Source organism: Apis dorsata, unplaced genomic scaffold (assembly GCF_000469605.1).
Source record: "Apis dorsata unplaced genomic scaffold, Apis dorsata 1.3 scaffold_127, whole genome shotgun sequence".
NCBI classification, from domain to species: domain Eukaryota; kingdom Metazoa; phylum Arthropoda; class Insecta; order Hymenoptera; family Apidae; genus Apis; species Apis dorsata.
In genome coordinates, this window is record NW_006263420.1 from 638,781 (window position 1) to 654,725 (window position 15,945).

The 15,945-nt window shown below is 37.9% G+C and overlaps 1 protein-coding gene across 8 annotated transcripts in view; it reads left to right on the plus strand.

The window, feature by feature from the left end:
* The window catches only part of LOC102678757 (glutamate receptor ionotropic, kainate 2), a 225,162-nt gene that overhangs the window by 133,195 nt on the left and 76,022 nt on the right, over window positions 1–15,945 (plus strand). For all 8 annotated transcript variants that reach the window (XR_004149996.1, XR_004149997.1, XM_031509125.1 and 5 more), the window contains one exon: window positions 11,962–12,119. Coding sequence is in view for 5 of the 8 variants with exons in the window: in XM_031509125.1 (XP_031364985.1) it covers window positions 11,962–12,119 (158 nt within the window). In the remaining 3 variants the exon portion in view is untranslated. The remainder of the gene's footprint in view (window positions 1–11,961; window positions 12,120–15,945) is intronic.

Below are 15,945 nucleotides of genomic sequence, written 5' to 3' on the forward strand. Positions count from 1 at the left end.
ATTATACAACGTCGTTACGTTAATCTCCTCCTCCCATTTTAATTCTCTATAACCGTAACAACAGACGAAATTTTTTAACCGCATCTTCCATTCCATTGTAAAGGAATCCTTTTTTAATCTATTATTTCCCCCTTCCTCTCGTTCCTATTTACCGCATTATATTAAAATTTTTTTCCTCGGCAAAGGTATTTATCGTTGATGCGCGTCAAACCTGGAGATTCTCGTATTCAGTCGTGGGAACGAAAAATACGACCAGCTGTCGAAATGAGTCTCGTGTGTGATAAGCGCGTTAAAAAGAGGATCGCACGCGTTAATCTTAATCCTGTAAAGGGCCCTCTGCATCGAAATTACCGTGGTCCATGTTGCGCGCGTATGAAACGTATAAAGTACGTCTTCTCGTTGAAATTCAAAGAATCGAGAATCTTCTCGTGGAAATCGAGAAAGGATGGAGATGTATATTTCCATCTTCTTTTGATAATTTTTTTCCTATTGATGACGTGCTAGATAAACATTGTATTGTTAATCGTTTTTTTCTTTTCTTTTTTTAATTTCGACGATAGTTGTCGCTAATCTCTTGGATAATCTTGATAATTCGATAGAAATTTTTATCGAATAGAAGATAATCTCTTGATAATTATTTTGAGATAAATTAAACGTAACTTTTGGTAGAATTTTTTTTCTCTTAACGATGTTTCCATGAAATATGCGTTTCCAATTTTTCCAGACTAGTATTTTCGTGGAATTTTTCCACTTGAATTTCTTTTCAGCTACCAATTTAATTAAAAAAAATTTATGGAAGATTCTTTTTATTAATCGTTTCAATAATCTAATTGGATAAGAAATAGTTTTAGTTTTATCCATAAACTATCACTTACAAGTGAGAATAAGAATTCTCAAATTATTGCAATTTTTTTCTAAACAAATTAGTACAAGAGAAATTTTCAAATCTTTCTAATATTCTTAAATCAATAATCCCTTTAAAATCTCAGTCATAGGAACATAATAGATCGGTCCAAATTAGCCAACTAATCTCGTGAACGTTTAGTCAGACTAAATGCATCATTCTCTGGGTAGAATCCAGTAGAATCAGAAATTGTCTTCGATGTGGGAGACGGCAGGAGGAGGGATTCATAGGCCAAAGACGAAGTTAGGCGGCGAATGAAAAGCAGAGGTTAGGGATGGAAACGTGCGTCGCTCCCCAATAACGTAACACACGTATACAGGCGAAGATTGTTATGGAAGGGTGTGTCGTTGCGGCAAGTGGATGTATCTTAATGCGAAGTTAGCGCTGGGACTGGCGCTACTCCCTAAACGGTTCATTATCCTGTCGCCTGCAATTTCGCTCCCTGTCACATCCATGCAATATTATTTCTTGCATTGTTCGTTTTCGTGCATAAGGCATATAAGCCAATCGGTGGGTGCGTGTTCGTCACCTTAACGACCTCGCGACGTCGACGACGTGGCGAAATTGTTGGCGGAATTTTCGAGACGTGGGTCGATTCGGTACATTTTGGAATATGCATATGTATGATCGAACCCAGTTTCTGTTCCAGGTGAAGCATTATTGGGGGTAGAAGTTTGTTCGGATAAAATTCTATGGATAAAGTTATATGGAAATATACGCGAATTATTAAACGTTTAATGCAAATGAGGAGAATCAATGATTAATGATAAAGATGAATCTGATGCATTTAGTCTGACTAAACGTTCACGAGATTAGTTGGCTAATTTGAACCGATCTATTGTGTTCCTATGATTAAGATTTAAAAGGGATTATTGATAAGAATATTAGAAAGACTTGAAAATTTCTCTTGTACTTATCTGTTCAGAAAAGATCGGCAATAATTTAGCATTTTGAGTATTATAATGGTTATTATAATAATAATCAATTTATAAAGTGTGTGTGATTTACATTTTAGAAAATTTTCCATCCATTTGATTATTAGTGTTTGTTTCAAACATGATCGTACCAGATAAATCATACACATTCTATAATAAGTAAAACATTTTTGTAATCCTTTTTTAACGACACTGTGTAATTTGACACAGGTAATTTTTCCACAAAATTTTTGTTTCGATTATTTTGACTATAAAAGATGGGTATATCATAGATGAGTTTAAAGGAGATTAAAGGGTCGATGATTTCTTGGAAGCACATCCCCTCCCCATTGTTCCTTTGAAAGCGAGCCGTTAACCTCGATCGTGTTATGCTTTTACGCTCGTGTATAAAACGTAATGTAACAGCGTACGACACATCATCGTTGCCTCGCTGCTAATGAACCCCTTGGCAATGTTCTCGTGACGAGGGTCGCAAAAAGAAAGCGCTCGTTTGCTCCTAACTCGTACGATTTCCCTCTCTACGCGCATCACCCCTTATTCGCGACCCTTTTATTCGTCCCCCTATTTGTCACCAACGCGGGAGAGTTGATCGTTCTCTTGAATGGCGATGATTACACTCCGTGGATACGAAATTTGGACAAAGCAACATCGCGTCTTCAACTCGATTTCGGTGGTTCGTTGTGACCGACTTATTTTCTACGGGGAATAAAGATATTTCAAAAATATTATTATTATTTCCAATATTCTTCAACTCATTCTATTTCTGAAGAGATTTTCGTTATTAATTGTTGCATTATCATCGATCTTTCGAATTAGCATGTTTGTGGAAATAAATAGCTAACAGAAGATTTATTTAAATTATTAAAATTTTATTATTAATTATTTTGTAGATGCTAGATCGAAGGAAAACTGGAAAAATGTAGAATAATTGTAGGATAGATTATAAAGATTAAAGGAAGTAAAGAAATGACTTGGTTGTGGTCATCGAGAATGTTGACTGTTAAGGAGCTGTTCGAGCTTGGAAAAATATTAGGATTAATATTCGGTTAATCCATGGGGATGAAGTACAACCGTGATTCGAGATTATAGCGTTTAAACTTAACGGACGTATGTGCTTCACGCATCGAGAAAAAAGGAACAAAGAGAAGAATATGTAGAGACTCTTGGCGAAATGAGAAATTTTTTTCAATCCTTTTAACAAGGTGACACACTTTCGGGCTTGAACGTGCGAGGATGTACTTAATGATGATGGGACTAAGGAAAAAACTGTTAAGAAAAAAAAGAAATTATTAATGGAAAAGATTCGTTGAATATATTGAGTTTTTTGAAAAATATATCTCAATTAATTTTATGTAACCGATATATCAGAATTAAAAAAGAATCTTAAAATTGAGAAATTGACAGAAATCTATTATTTAGGAAAATTGTGAGTTGATCGACGATGTTAAACGTAGAAAGATTTAAAATATCTTGATCAGATTTTATTTATATATAAAGATTCGTTTCAACTAAAAATACAACAAATTCAAATACTATCCAGATCAAAAATTCAGCGATTAATTTCAAGCAACTTGGTGAATACTAATAAATTTTAATGAAGTTGATCCACGGTATTCCAAAATTATAAGAAATTACGATTCGCTATCTTCGTTACATCTTCCATCTCGTAATTTCAAAGTAAGATAAAGATAAACAGAGCTAGCTCAAACGTCCAAGTTTGCGAAATTCATACAATTTTTTCCGTTGCCAACACGTTAAACAAACGTGTAGTTTTGTCGATCAATTTCCCCCCAAGTCGTAATTGAAACATTGGAACAAAACAAGGGGGAAGGACAATCAAAGCAAGCTACGTATTTATTCAAATTAGCGCGAAACCTACATTCGAATGTGTTTGAAATGTATTTGTTTCGACAGTGCAATTGACTCGTCCGGGCCATTGTTCGTCCCAGGTTTCCGAGGAAACAAAGGATTGTCATTAACGTAGAATTCTCTTACCCGTACTTTTATCTGTATTTTTACAAAAGGTGTTGTAGCGCATTGTTTTTCAGTTTCCATTTAACACCGAAATCTTGACTTGAAAATGGACTTTGCACTTCTTTCAGAAGCAAATCTTCATTACGCAATCTTGTATAATGAATCTATCCAAAAATTCTTCTCTCGTTTCACGCATTGTTTATATTTTTTCATCACCTACCCGATTAAAGGAAATGCAATTTCTGTCCAGATCGAGGTTATGCATATTTCTCCTCTTTTTCCCAAATGCACGAAACACTTTCATCAGTCGGTGTCACGAATTCGCGACAGGAGTTGCGGAAAATAAAAAGGAAGGAAGGGAGAAAAATGAGGAAAAGGGAAAAAGAAATAGCGTTGGTAAAGGGCGAGAGAAGATTGACGGGACTTTCATTATGAAAAGTTGTGTCAGGTCGCGGTGAAAGATAAAAGCGTGTGCGCATTTTCGCAAGAGCTGCGACACATTATATGTATATAGATATAGACGTAGATTTGGTAAGATAACCCGCGAATATAGTATCAGATATTCGGTCGAAAACGTGCTCGAAATGTACGTAACGTAATAATCACGATAAATATCCCTTCTTCCTTTCGTGCTCTTAATTTCCATCGATATCGCGATAAACGCAATAAAGTGTCGCGTCTTCCATTGCCCCACCATTGAAATATTTCCACGCAATTTGCATCGTCCGCGGGATCCGCTGCTCTCTTACACGTCCCCGTGTCACGCGGAGAATACGTAATGTCCGAACGTTCTCCTGTTTTACGAATTATCCACTGGTCGTATCGCGAAACTCGACAACGATCGATTGTGTAACGTGACCGATGGAACGGAAATCGATGCACCAGGGATCGTGTCGTATCTGGGAGACACGTTTCGAATTTTCGCGATGAATTCCGCGCCACGTGCATTCTAGTTCTATAAACTGTTAATGTCTGATGAAATTATGAGAACGGATTCTTTGAAGGGGATATAAATTTACCAGGGTTTAATCGTTTGATAAATTAATATTTTATTTTAATTTTACTCGTTCCTCTTGTCACGAAAATTAAATGAATTTAAACATCTTCGATCGATATCTTCGATATAATACATTCAAATTTACCCAATACAATACGGAACAGATTAAATTAAACGAGACGCTTATTTGTCTCTCGAAACAAAATACGCTAACGGATGATAATTAATACCAGTTAAAAGCAAGGATTCTTCCTCTTTAAAATGCTTTTTGTTTCGCGTTAATAGGGCGTTTCGTTTCGAAGATACGATCGTCCAAAGTGGAACGTAGTTTTGGACGCGCGTTCGTTATCTCCGTTCTTCTCGCGCGGTCGGATTCTCTCTTTCTGTCTCGCGCGCGCGCACAGTCACTGACCTAGGCCAAAGGGGGGCGCCAGTGGCGTGGTCAGTGACGAGAGCTGAGTCAGCGGTTTTTTTCATAGCGCCACCGCTACGTACGCATTTCCAGGAAAAAAAGAAGTGGGTCACGAAGTATCCAGGAATCTCAATTGTCATTCAATTCTTCGCGCATTTTGAACATTTTACTTTTGCGCCGTTCTATCTCCGCAACGGATCAAGATATTAACGTGGAACAAAGTACGTTTTGTAGAGGACGCTTCCGCATATCAACTGAGCGTGTTTTGTCCGAATTTTTTTTTGCCGAACTTTTTTTAAAAATTGTTGCCACTGCATCATATGTTTTACGAAAGATTACTTTTTTTAAATTATTATTATTATTTTTTTTGTTTTTTTGTTTTGCTAGTTATTAATGAAAACGTTAAACGAAGATGTGTTTTATCTGACGAGTCCTTTGGATATTTTATATCTTTTTATCCATCGCGTGCATCTTATATATATTATTTTTGTATATTCTATTATTATTGTAAATTTATATAGAATATATTTTTTAAAAAGTTTCTAAAAATATGAAATTAATAATATTTATTGCAACGATATCTTTCTTTTTATATATTAATATCTTAATAATTAAATACCTTAATAACAAGTAGAAATCGTATATTAAATTCTACTTGGAGAAAATTTTAATTATTGCAGACAAAGGGGAACGAGGGATGAAAGCATCGAATAATGTAACTGTGTGTAGTTAAAGATGAAGGCAATCCCATTTCGCGCGCGTCTTAATTACAAATTCTCTTCTTCTATTTACCATGGTATAAGGACTGCAACTTTATTTTGCTTTACACCGCTTTTATTACAGAACGTTGTTCGACTTCGTTGTAATGCATTTTCAACTGTATCTAAGCGTTGGCAGTTAGCATCGGCAACGATCCGACTCGATTTTGAGATTCGACGCCCCTTTAAGCGAAATTGGTCTCCGGGCGATAATTTATCGGTTGGAATTAAACGAAACGCGGGCAATCTCGCTCGGGATGGCGGGCTATTTTCGAAAGAACGGGTTGAGGGGAAATATAGAAACGGAATGAGAATGGGTGTTGCAGGGATTACCGAGATTGCGGGCTAGAAGGATTATTCAGATTAGTCGGTAAAATATTCGGAACGAAAGATTTGCTTGCCGGCGACGAACGTTGGGGATTTATGCACCTAACAATTAACTTAACCCTCGTGCGCTGAGAGTGACACCTCGAACGAATTGCCACCGCGATACGCCTCTGGCGAATGTTAAATTCTCTTATCATCGTGGGAGATGTCACGATGAATTTTTCACCAAATTTGTCTAATTTTTCAAATTTAACGAGTAAAAATTAAGTAATCGCGAGATATATATATATATAGAGAGAGAAAGATTAAAAATGAGAATGAAATTGAATAATTATAAAAGTGTAATATAATAGATGATTACCGAGTTTTAAATGATTTAAGAGATAATCCAAATGGAATATTTCAATGAAACAATTTTTTTTTTTTTTATATAAAAGTTTCTAAAATATTCGAAGGTAATAATTTTTTACTCCGTACAAAAGGGAACTCCAACTTTCTGTTCATTCTTTTTCTCTTCTATTCAGCAACTAACGAAAACTCGCCGAGGATATTAAAAACAAAAATTCTCACCGATGAAATTAAATTACAATCAACACTCTTACGAAATCAATACAAAATTCATAATTCATTGTTTCCAAATGAAATATTAATCGCTATCGATAAACTCTTTCGAATAATGATCCCAATATCAATTCACCAAAGAAAGATCAAAATTTATCCAACCAATTTATCGAACAAGTTTGGAAGGAAACCGCAACGAGGACAGGCCGCGTGGAACAGGCCCCAATCAAATAATTCGCAAAGCTTTGGATCTATCCGTAGAACGAGAGCGTTTAAAGCAGCGAAAGATAAATTAACCGTCGGTAGACGATGTCGGTCTACCAAGTTACCAGGGTGGAAATACAACGTGTATCGGGTGCGGGAAAACGTGACCAGGCTCGACTCACGATTTGCGCATACTCTGCGCCCAGTACTCGTCGAAAACCGAACACGCTCGAGCGAGAGATGGTGGGCAACAATTGTCGCGGTCAGATTTACAGCGTATTTTCTACGATTATGGGAGACGCGTGGCATGCAAACCCTCGAATAATCCCGATCCCCCACCGATTTATAACCCACTCTCATTGTTTCGTTCCTTTTTTCTCGCGGAAACGAAACACACCCTTCCACCCTTCGTATTTCCATACACGCTTTCAACACGTTTCGCGTATCGCCTGTGCGCACGATCCTCGCATTACATCGATTCCTCGCGTTTCCTCCTCGCGTCGAGAAAATCTGAAGTAAGTCTCGTGGCGAGATCTCGAAATGGTTTCGCTTGAGCTCGGTTTGGATAGGCGCTACGTAGGTGTAATTCGTGCGTTAATGGATACACACGGCGTGGATTATTAAATTTTGAATCGATGAAAGGAGGGTGCGGGATAATTGAGGACGGATGGTTGTTGGAGATAATAGAATTTGTTTGTTACTATGATAGATGTTCGTGGTTTATTCAATATTTTCACGTTGGTAATTTTGTATTCCTTTCTCTGCGTTAATGGGCCAATTTCTATGTAGATATTCCGCGTCCCTTTCGACGAATTCTCGAGGTGTATCCTGTGTGTATACATTGTGTAGAAATTCAACAGTGTCTCCGTACTTTGCAACTTTCTCCCAACGCTTGTTTCTGTCCATTCCTCTACACACGTGTACAGGGATGGAGGCGAAACTTGGCGAGTGCTTCTCTCGTGAAGTCAATTTTCGGCATTCGTGCATCCTTCAATGTTCCTGTTGTTTGATTATCTTTCAAAGTGAAGTTTCAAATATTGGCTTTACGGGGCTCCACTTGTAAAACACTACTCTTTTCGAGTAGTGGCGGCAAACTTTTCCCCGATTAATAATTTAATAATAATCGGAATTAATTCGAGTATCGTCGCGGTGTCGATCTGGTTATTAATTTTTGAAATATTAATAAAAACGTGAAAAATACGAACGATATGGCCGCCGGAGGAATTTAATACTCTTTGCGCAGGTCGTGGAACGCGTTCATTAAACGCGATCAGGTTTATGACGTATTCTCGACGAGCATTTTTTCGATCAGAACGGCCCTGGCCTATTTTCTGAAATTACTACGCCATCGTTCTACGATATCATTGCGTTAATTTGTTTTCTAATTATCGATGCTCGAATATAATGGCGTTCGAAACCGATCGATACCGTGTAATTATTACTTTCCCGTAGTTACAGTGTATATTAAATTATGGAAACAAATTGTTGTAAATCCGTTAACAGCTTAGACTCTTTATATATATAGTTTAAGCAAGCAAAATTTTTACTTACTCGTTATAATCAAAAGAATTAAACAAGCTAGTCTCTATTAATTCGAATGTATCCTTTTTCTGGTGCGCACTTCGTTGTGGCTACAAAAAAAAAAGAAAAAACTAAAAAAGGGCAAGAAGAGTTCCAAACCCAATGCATATATATATATATACTTATTTATAGAAAATATATAATATATAATCTCTCCAAAAAAAAAAAAAAGAAATATAGAAAATGTATAATAACACTCGAAACGGAGAATCTATATTAATTAATCGTTGAAAAGACGTGACGTTCGTTGATTACGGTGAGAGGATCGTTTGAAATTGAACATTCCCGAAAAGGAAAAGAAGACCATGTACACACTTTTTCTAGATCCCCCGCAGCGTTCTTCTTGTGCCAACTGATCACTGTTGCAAGAAAACACCTCCTGTATCTCGGTTAATCGGCCCGCCCTGCTCGCGCTTTTTCCCCAAAAGTAACTCCAGGGAAGAGGAGTAACTCTCCATTAAACAAGTTAGAGCTCGGTCAAAGAAACGGGCTCTCTCGCTAAGCTCGAGTAAAAGATCGGGAAAGATGAGAGCGGAGCGAAAAGTTTGTCGAGTCTCGTCCCCGACAAGGGGGAAACCGCGGCAAAATTGATGCATCCTTTCAAATATTGGCAATCAATGGTTCGAGATTCAGCTTCGAATTCATGCGCGTTTCGGGCCGAGACACATCCGGGATAAAATCTTGGAAACGAGCTTGCGCACGAGTACAAGACCACCCTGGATAGGTAGTGAAAAGATCGGGGATAGGGGGTGTGGAGGGGGTGAGAAAGAAGGCGAAACGGTAGGGCGAAAGTTGCTCGGCGGAAAATATACAGCGGCGCTTTTAGGAAGTTGGGATTATCGGAAAAGCGGGTTTCGAAACGCGAGTTACGCGGATCTCCTCGCGGGAAACTCGGTGGCGAAGTTGGTCGAGGGGGCTGGGCTCGGCTGGCCGTAATAGTCGTTTTCCACGTGAAACTGAACCGCCCCCTTCTGAATGGAAAAACCTATGGCCGCGTGCCCTTGCTAACTTTTGAAACATCGGTCGCGCCAGTTGGCGAGCAAGGGGAAAGCTCTTCCTAGTTTGGGGAGAAACTGGTTTCAGCTTGGATCGATATTAGCGAAACGAAGGAATTTTCTAATTTCTGACCAAACTTGGGTATAAATCTGCTCGAGAGGCGGAGTTTCGAGTAAGAATCCGTTATGGATAAATTCGTTTTACTTTCCGTTATTGGCGAGCGGGAGAAGAGGAAAGTTGTGTATCTATAATGAAACGAATGGTTCATTCGATCGATGGTTTCGCGTTAGAATTTTATTTCAGATGAATGGTAGCGATACAAGTGTTAAAATAATTGAGTTGAAGTAAAATTACACAACTAGTTCAACTATTACGATTCTCATCCCTTCGACAGGATAGAACGAAGTAGTTGGCCGACAATACTGCAATTTATGTCGTTTATCATTGTTGGTTGCGTACGTAAGAGTGGATATCGGTGGATATTTTCGCCGATTTTTAACCGTATGCGAAATAATACGTTTTCCGTGGAGTTACATTAGTCCGTTCAAAGATAAGTTGAAAGATAATGGTAGTTGGCAGTCTGTTTATCAGGAGAAGAGAAAAAAGACACGAGTCCGCGAGCAGTGAGTTTTTAGATGATTGATGATGATTCCACGAATGGTGGAATGGAAGATAATGGTAGCTGGCGAGAATTTTTTGCGATTTTTCCATTTTTCTTTCGCCACTCTGTCCTCCCCGAGTTATAATTTCGCCTCTTCTCGCCAGAAAACCCTTCTCGGAAACCTCTCCGCAGAATAGTTGACCTTAGATCAGCGAGTAAATAGCTGAAACTGAAGTACAAGAGAGTTTATTAACATTTCCCCGCCCTCGCCGTATCCTCGAAATTAATATTCCAGTATCTTCGGATCCTTGGCTCGTTTAATAGTTTTGGACAAACGGTCCACGTGTAATTTCACACTCGAATTTCAAACTCTCGATACATTCAACTTCGAAGATACTCGAGAATGGAAATTTAAGGATAATGTAACGAATAATATAAATTCCTATGTGGATTCCGTAGAATGGAATCGGAACGAATTTCCCCCATGATTCTTCCTCGTTTTCGTAGAAATGAAAAAAAATCGAGAAAAATTGGCGCTCGTGATGGTTGATGATCAGGCGTCCTTACAACAGGGGGAAAGAAGGGAGCTTGGAAAATGATTAAAAATATCACTAACACGGAGATAGAACGTGGTACGCGTACGGCTGTGATATTTTATAGAGTTTCATGGCAGCGATAATAGCGTCTATAGAACTTCCGTGATAGTTCCAATTTATGGGTAACGTTATCGATATTTCATCGGGTCAGATTGCAATCTAACATTCTAATGGGATCTAAAGTGAAAACTGTAAATTGGAGGATGCTTCCTCCTGACCACCTCTGTTGGGATTAATCACCGTGACCGATTTGAGTTTGGCAAACGGAGGCGAACGAGAAACCGAACTCGGATTAAAATTTGTAATATTTGAAGTGTAAATTAGTACATATATATATATATATAATCATCAACGATTTATCCGTTTATTTATCAGAAAAGCTGGAAAGATATTACCAATTAATGAACGGTAGATGTTCGTGCAAGATTTATATTTTTATACGAATAAGGAAATGGGATGTACATAAAATCAAAATTATAACGAGTGCTTTTTGCTTCAATATTTTATGCATTTTTGCATAATATTCGCATCCCCTGTATATATTCCCTTTTAAATTTTCCATGGCTGCACGAGTATCCGTATCCAACTGGTTAATAATGAATCATCGGGCTTGGATTATATTTTAATCCATTAAGCGCATACACAATTAATTTCGACCCTCTAAATTATTTCAAATCCATAACGCGAACATAAGATAGAATTTTCAATCTTTTCTAAATCTAAAAAAAAGAAAAATCGCATTCTATATCTCTTAGAGATATCTCTCGAGATACGATCGAATAACTAGATCCACAAGTATTATCGAAACATTCCTGAGCGGATCCAACAATCTTCCTTAATAACGAATTGATTAATCAATCGCTATAAAACGTGGAACGTGGTCTCATTTGCGTAGCGTTGTCGCGTGTATCCTCACGGTCCATTACACCTTTGAAATTCGAGTCGCGTTTCGAGAATCCGTGCGCAAACGAGTTTAGAGGAATCAAATAAATATCGCCGGAAGAAGTGAAGTATATATATATATATATATATCCCCTATTTGAAACGATGGATCGTCGTTCGTGGGTTACGATCGCGGCTAATAAGCGGCGCGTGTGTGTGCGTACGTGTTTCAGGCGTACGTTGATCTGGTGAAAGCCTGGGGCTGGAAGAGCTTTACCATCATCTACGAGAATAACGAAGGGCTGGTGCGTTTGCAGGAGTTACTGAAGGCACACGGACCCAGCGAATTTCCTATTACGGTCAGGCAGCTCAGCGAGGGCTCTGAATATCGGTGAGTTTTTTTTCTTTTTCTGATTTTTACTTGCTTTCAGTGTTTCTCAATGCGTCAATACGGATTATATCTAAATCTAAAGCAAAGATTTTATTATTGTATAAAATTTTTTAACGGCGGATACTGGTCGATATTCGTAAAGTAATAATTTTGGAGTAGGAATTTTTATAAATGTTTATCTTGTGTTAAAAAAAAGAAAATTATTACGTATATAAGGGATAATAAAAGAAAGGTTGAGAGACGCTGGTTTAGATGAAAGATACTCGAATACTCGCAAAGGTCGATAGCTAACTTTTATTGATTGACGGATAAGTGTTCGATTACTTTCTCGGTAAATACAGTTGGCTGCGTTTGGGGCAAATGTATGCAGAGCGTTTGAGAGGAAAGAAAAGGGATTAGTTATAAGAAAAAGAAAGAAAAAGGGGAAAAAAAGTAAAAGTTGGATTTAATTAATCGACCGATGAGATTTTTTCGTTTCGTTTGAATTCAAAAAGAAAAAAAAAGAATCTGATTTTAATCGTACACCAAAAATGTTTTAATTTTAAATAACGTTTAATAACGTCTCTTTTCTTAAAGCTTCTCAAAGACATGTTCAAAGAAAATTTTTAATCACGGACCGAGTTTTAATTAAAACGCAAATCTATAATTTCCAAATCCAAAGATGGTATTAAATCTTGCAATTACCCACCGCCTCAACCTTAAAATCAGATGTTTCCTCCAGTAGCGACTAATCTCTGCTTAACTCTCGAATTACTTTCTTATCCGAGCCCAAACGTTATAGCAATTAAATTATTCGTTAATAAGGTAATTCACCGATTGAACGACTGCGAGTGTTGAATTCACGCTTATTTAAATATAAAAGGACTCGAAGGAACCTTTCACAGGTGAAAGGTAAGCTTCCAAGACCAAATCTCGTTACTTAATCTGCGTTAATGAAGTTTTTTTCTAGCTTCTAGCTTCTTTGAACTCTCGTCTCTTTGTTTTTCCTTTTTTAATATCCTTCGTTTATTAATATAAATCTTTACGACAATATGATGCAATATGATGCAATATTAATAAACGAACGAATAGAAAAACATATAGAAGAACGGATGAAAACGATTGAATTTGAAATCAAATTGTCGATCGATTTCAATATGGCATCATTGATGCCATACGCTGCACTTCCATCCTAACGTCTCGAACTGGAACGGTTGAAAAACGGTGGAATCGTTTCCAAGATTTATCGTCATCTTCTCCCTCTTCCTTATTGAAACGTTTCTCATCGAATGATTATCCTCTAAAGGAAATTATTACAAGCTGAAGAGGTTTTAAAAAGTTGGAAATTTATTTACATTATTATGAGAATTACAAAGAATTGCAAAGAATTATTTATGAATACTTTTGAAACGAGGATAAGAAACTTAGCAAGCTCGATGAATTCATCGAGATGTCTTTTTCGAAGAAAGAATCGAAGAAAGAAAATAATATACGTAACTGGCGAATGAACGACGTTTATTTCCGTCATTAGTCGAATCTCTCTCTCTCTCTCTAATTTCCATTTTATTTCGCGATGAAGTCGCGTGAAATCCTATTAACCGGTTAAGATTGTCGTTAAGTTTAAAAGTCGGATTCCGCAACAATCCGTGCAACGTCGTCCTCGAGTTAGTTAGACGAAGAATTTTCGCAAGAGGATCTCGTCCGTGGTGAATTGGACGATAGAGCAGACGGCGGCCAGGCGATCCATCAAGATCGCGCGTAAAATGCAGTCAATCTATCAAACGTCGCGTCGTGCAACATAACTGCCTGTGTAAATGCAGATTTTAGAGGGTTGTACAACGTTTTGCTTTTCATTTGTATTTCCCGTTGAAACTACGTACTCTGCGATATATATATTGCACGTATCGAAGAAGAGGAAGAGATTTTAATTCGCAACAATAGACGTTTCATAATTGATAAATGACTTTTTACCATTATCCATATATATATATATATATATATATAGAAACTCTTGATGATATATATTTGCCAAAGCATGGTCGTAATAACAAATCGCGATGTTGTTGCATTCAATTACATTCGTTTATTTATTACGATCGCTTATTACAAATTTATTTATTCATTATTCGATGACATTGTTATTTTCCCGTTTATTACTCAACGCAACAGAGACGCGCAATATCGATAAATCAATATATAACCGACCCGTAAAGTAAATCTCTAAAATATGCACGATCCGATAAACGATATCCAATCGCTTTAATGAACTTTTCATCATTTACCACGATATCAAACGTATCCAATATCGACGAATCAAAACTTGCGAATTGGGGTGATCAAATATCAACGAAAAAAAGTATCAAAACCGTGAAAAGTAGAATAAAGACTCTCGACAAACATGAAGATCGCAACACCTAACCAATCGTTGCAAGGATCGAACAGCATCGTTCGTATAATCGTTCCCTTCGAAGCAGCCACTTGTCGAAATTTCAGCAATTCCGATGATCGACGTTGTCGTTGCATTAACGCGGCGACCTGCAACAGCGATTCTGTCACGATCGATACTTGTACCATTCCCGGAGAATACACCATTACGAATTAAACTCCTCCTCTCCTCCTCCCTCCTTTCTCTCTCTCTCTCTGCTACATCTTGTCGACAGCCCACAATGATCTTCTTACGCGTCTATGGTGTGGGTGACGTATCGATCGGTGGATGGAAAGTGTGTCAACTGCGCTTCACGCGGCGTATAAGGCAAATCTTCATCTCCGCCATTCTCCGTCACCGATACGAGTTCTTAGAAGAATCGTGCGCTCACTTTGCGCCTCTTACGGCTGGCTTCGATGTCTAAGCGCGAAAGAAGGGAGGTGTGTTCCCCTCGCGCGTTGCATTATTCATGGAAGCATGGGGGTGTACGGGGGGTGGCTTATTGCGGCCACGGAACGACGGGGATTTGAATAAATTCGGTTAGACGCGACGTATCCATTTCACTGGGAAATTCATCGTCCCCTGCGTTCAGCCCTCTGCGCTAATATCGGATGCATCGCGGGGAAATTGTTTTTTTTTTTTTTTTCGTGCTTTCGTTCACTGCATTTCGTCCAAAGGAGAGGAGGGTTGCGAACTTGGGAGAGATCGGCCGATTTCTATGCATGGCTCGCCTTTTTTTATGGATATGGTAAGAAAGATGGTTGCGATTATTAAGGAGGAATGGAATTTTTTTCGCTGAGAAAACGAAGGATGAAAGATTCTAGTGATTTCTACTATTATCGATTAATATTACGTTCAATTGTCTCCTTTCAATGATGTCACTTGTTAGAAGAAACCATTGTTTTAAATTGCTTGTTAAAACTTTTGTAAGGATTTGAATGAAAGTTTCGATTTTTCAGAATAGTGGAATACTGGTGGAGGATAAGATTCGATAAAAATAAGATTTCCTTTCTCTTCGACCCCTTTCTTTTCGTTCTTTCATTCGTTCATTCATTCGCGGCGCAACTTTGAAAATTAGGTGGCTTCTCGCTCCTTTTGTCGAGTCGTTTCACGATCGATTTTCATGAGAACGCCCTAAGAGAAAGATTATCCTTTCACAGAATGATAAAGACGTTCGAAAAATATGATACCTCTAAGTAGCTACCGTTTGTATTGTTAAACTTGGGGCAGATTGAATGAAAGTATAATAAATTCCTAGATATATGAACTCCCCGGAAACCATTCTGAAATCGTGGAGTATCGTGCAAGTACGTTCTACTTTCACAATTTTCACCCGGAACTTTGCTTGAATTTCCATTTTCATTTCTGAAAACCGCCTATTCAAGTTCTTCGCATTTCCAGATAGAGAGAGAGAGAGAGAGA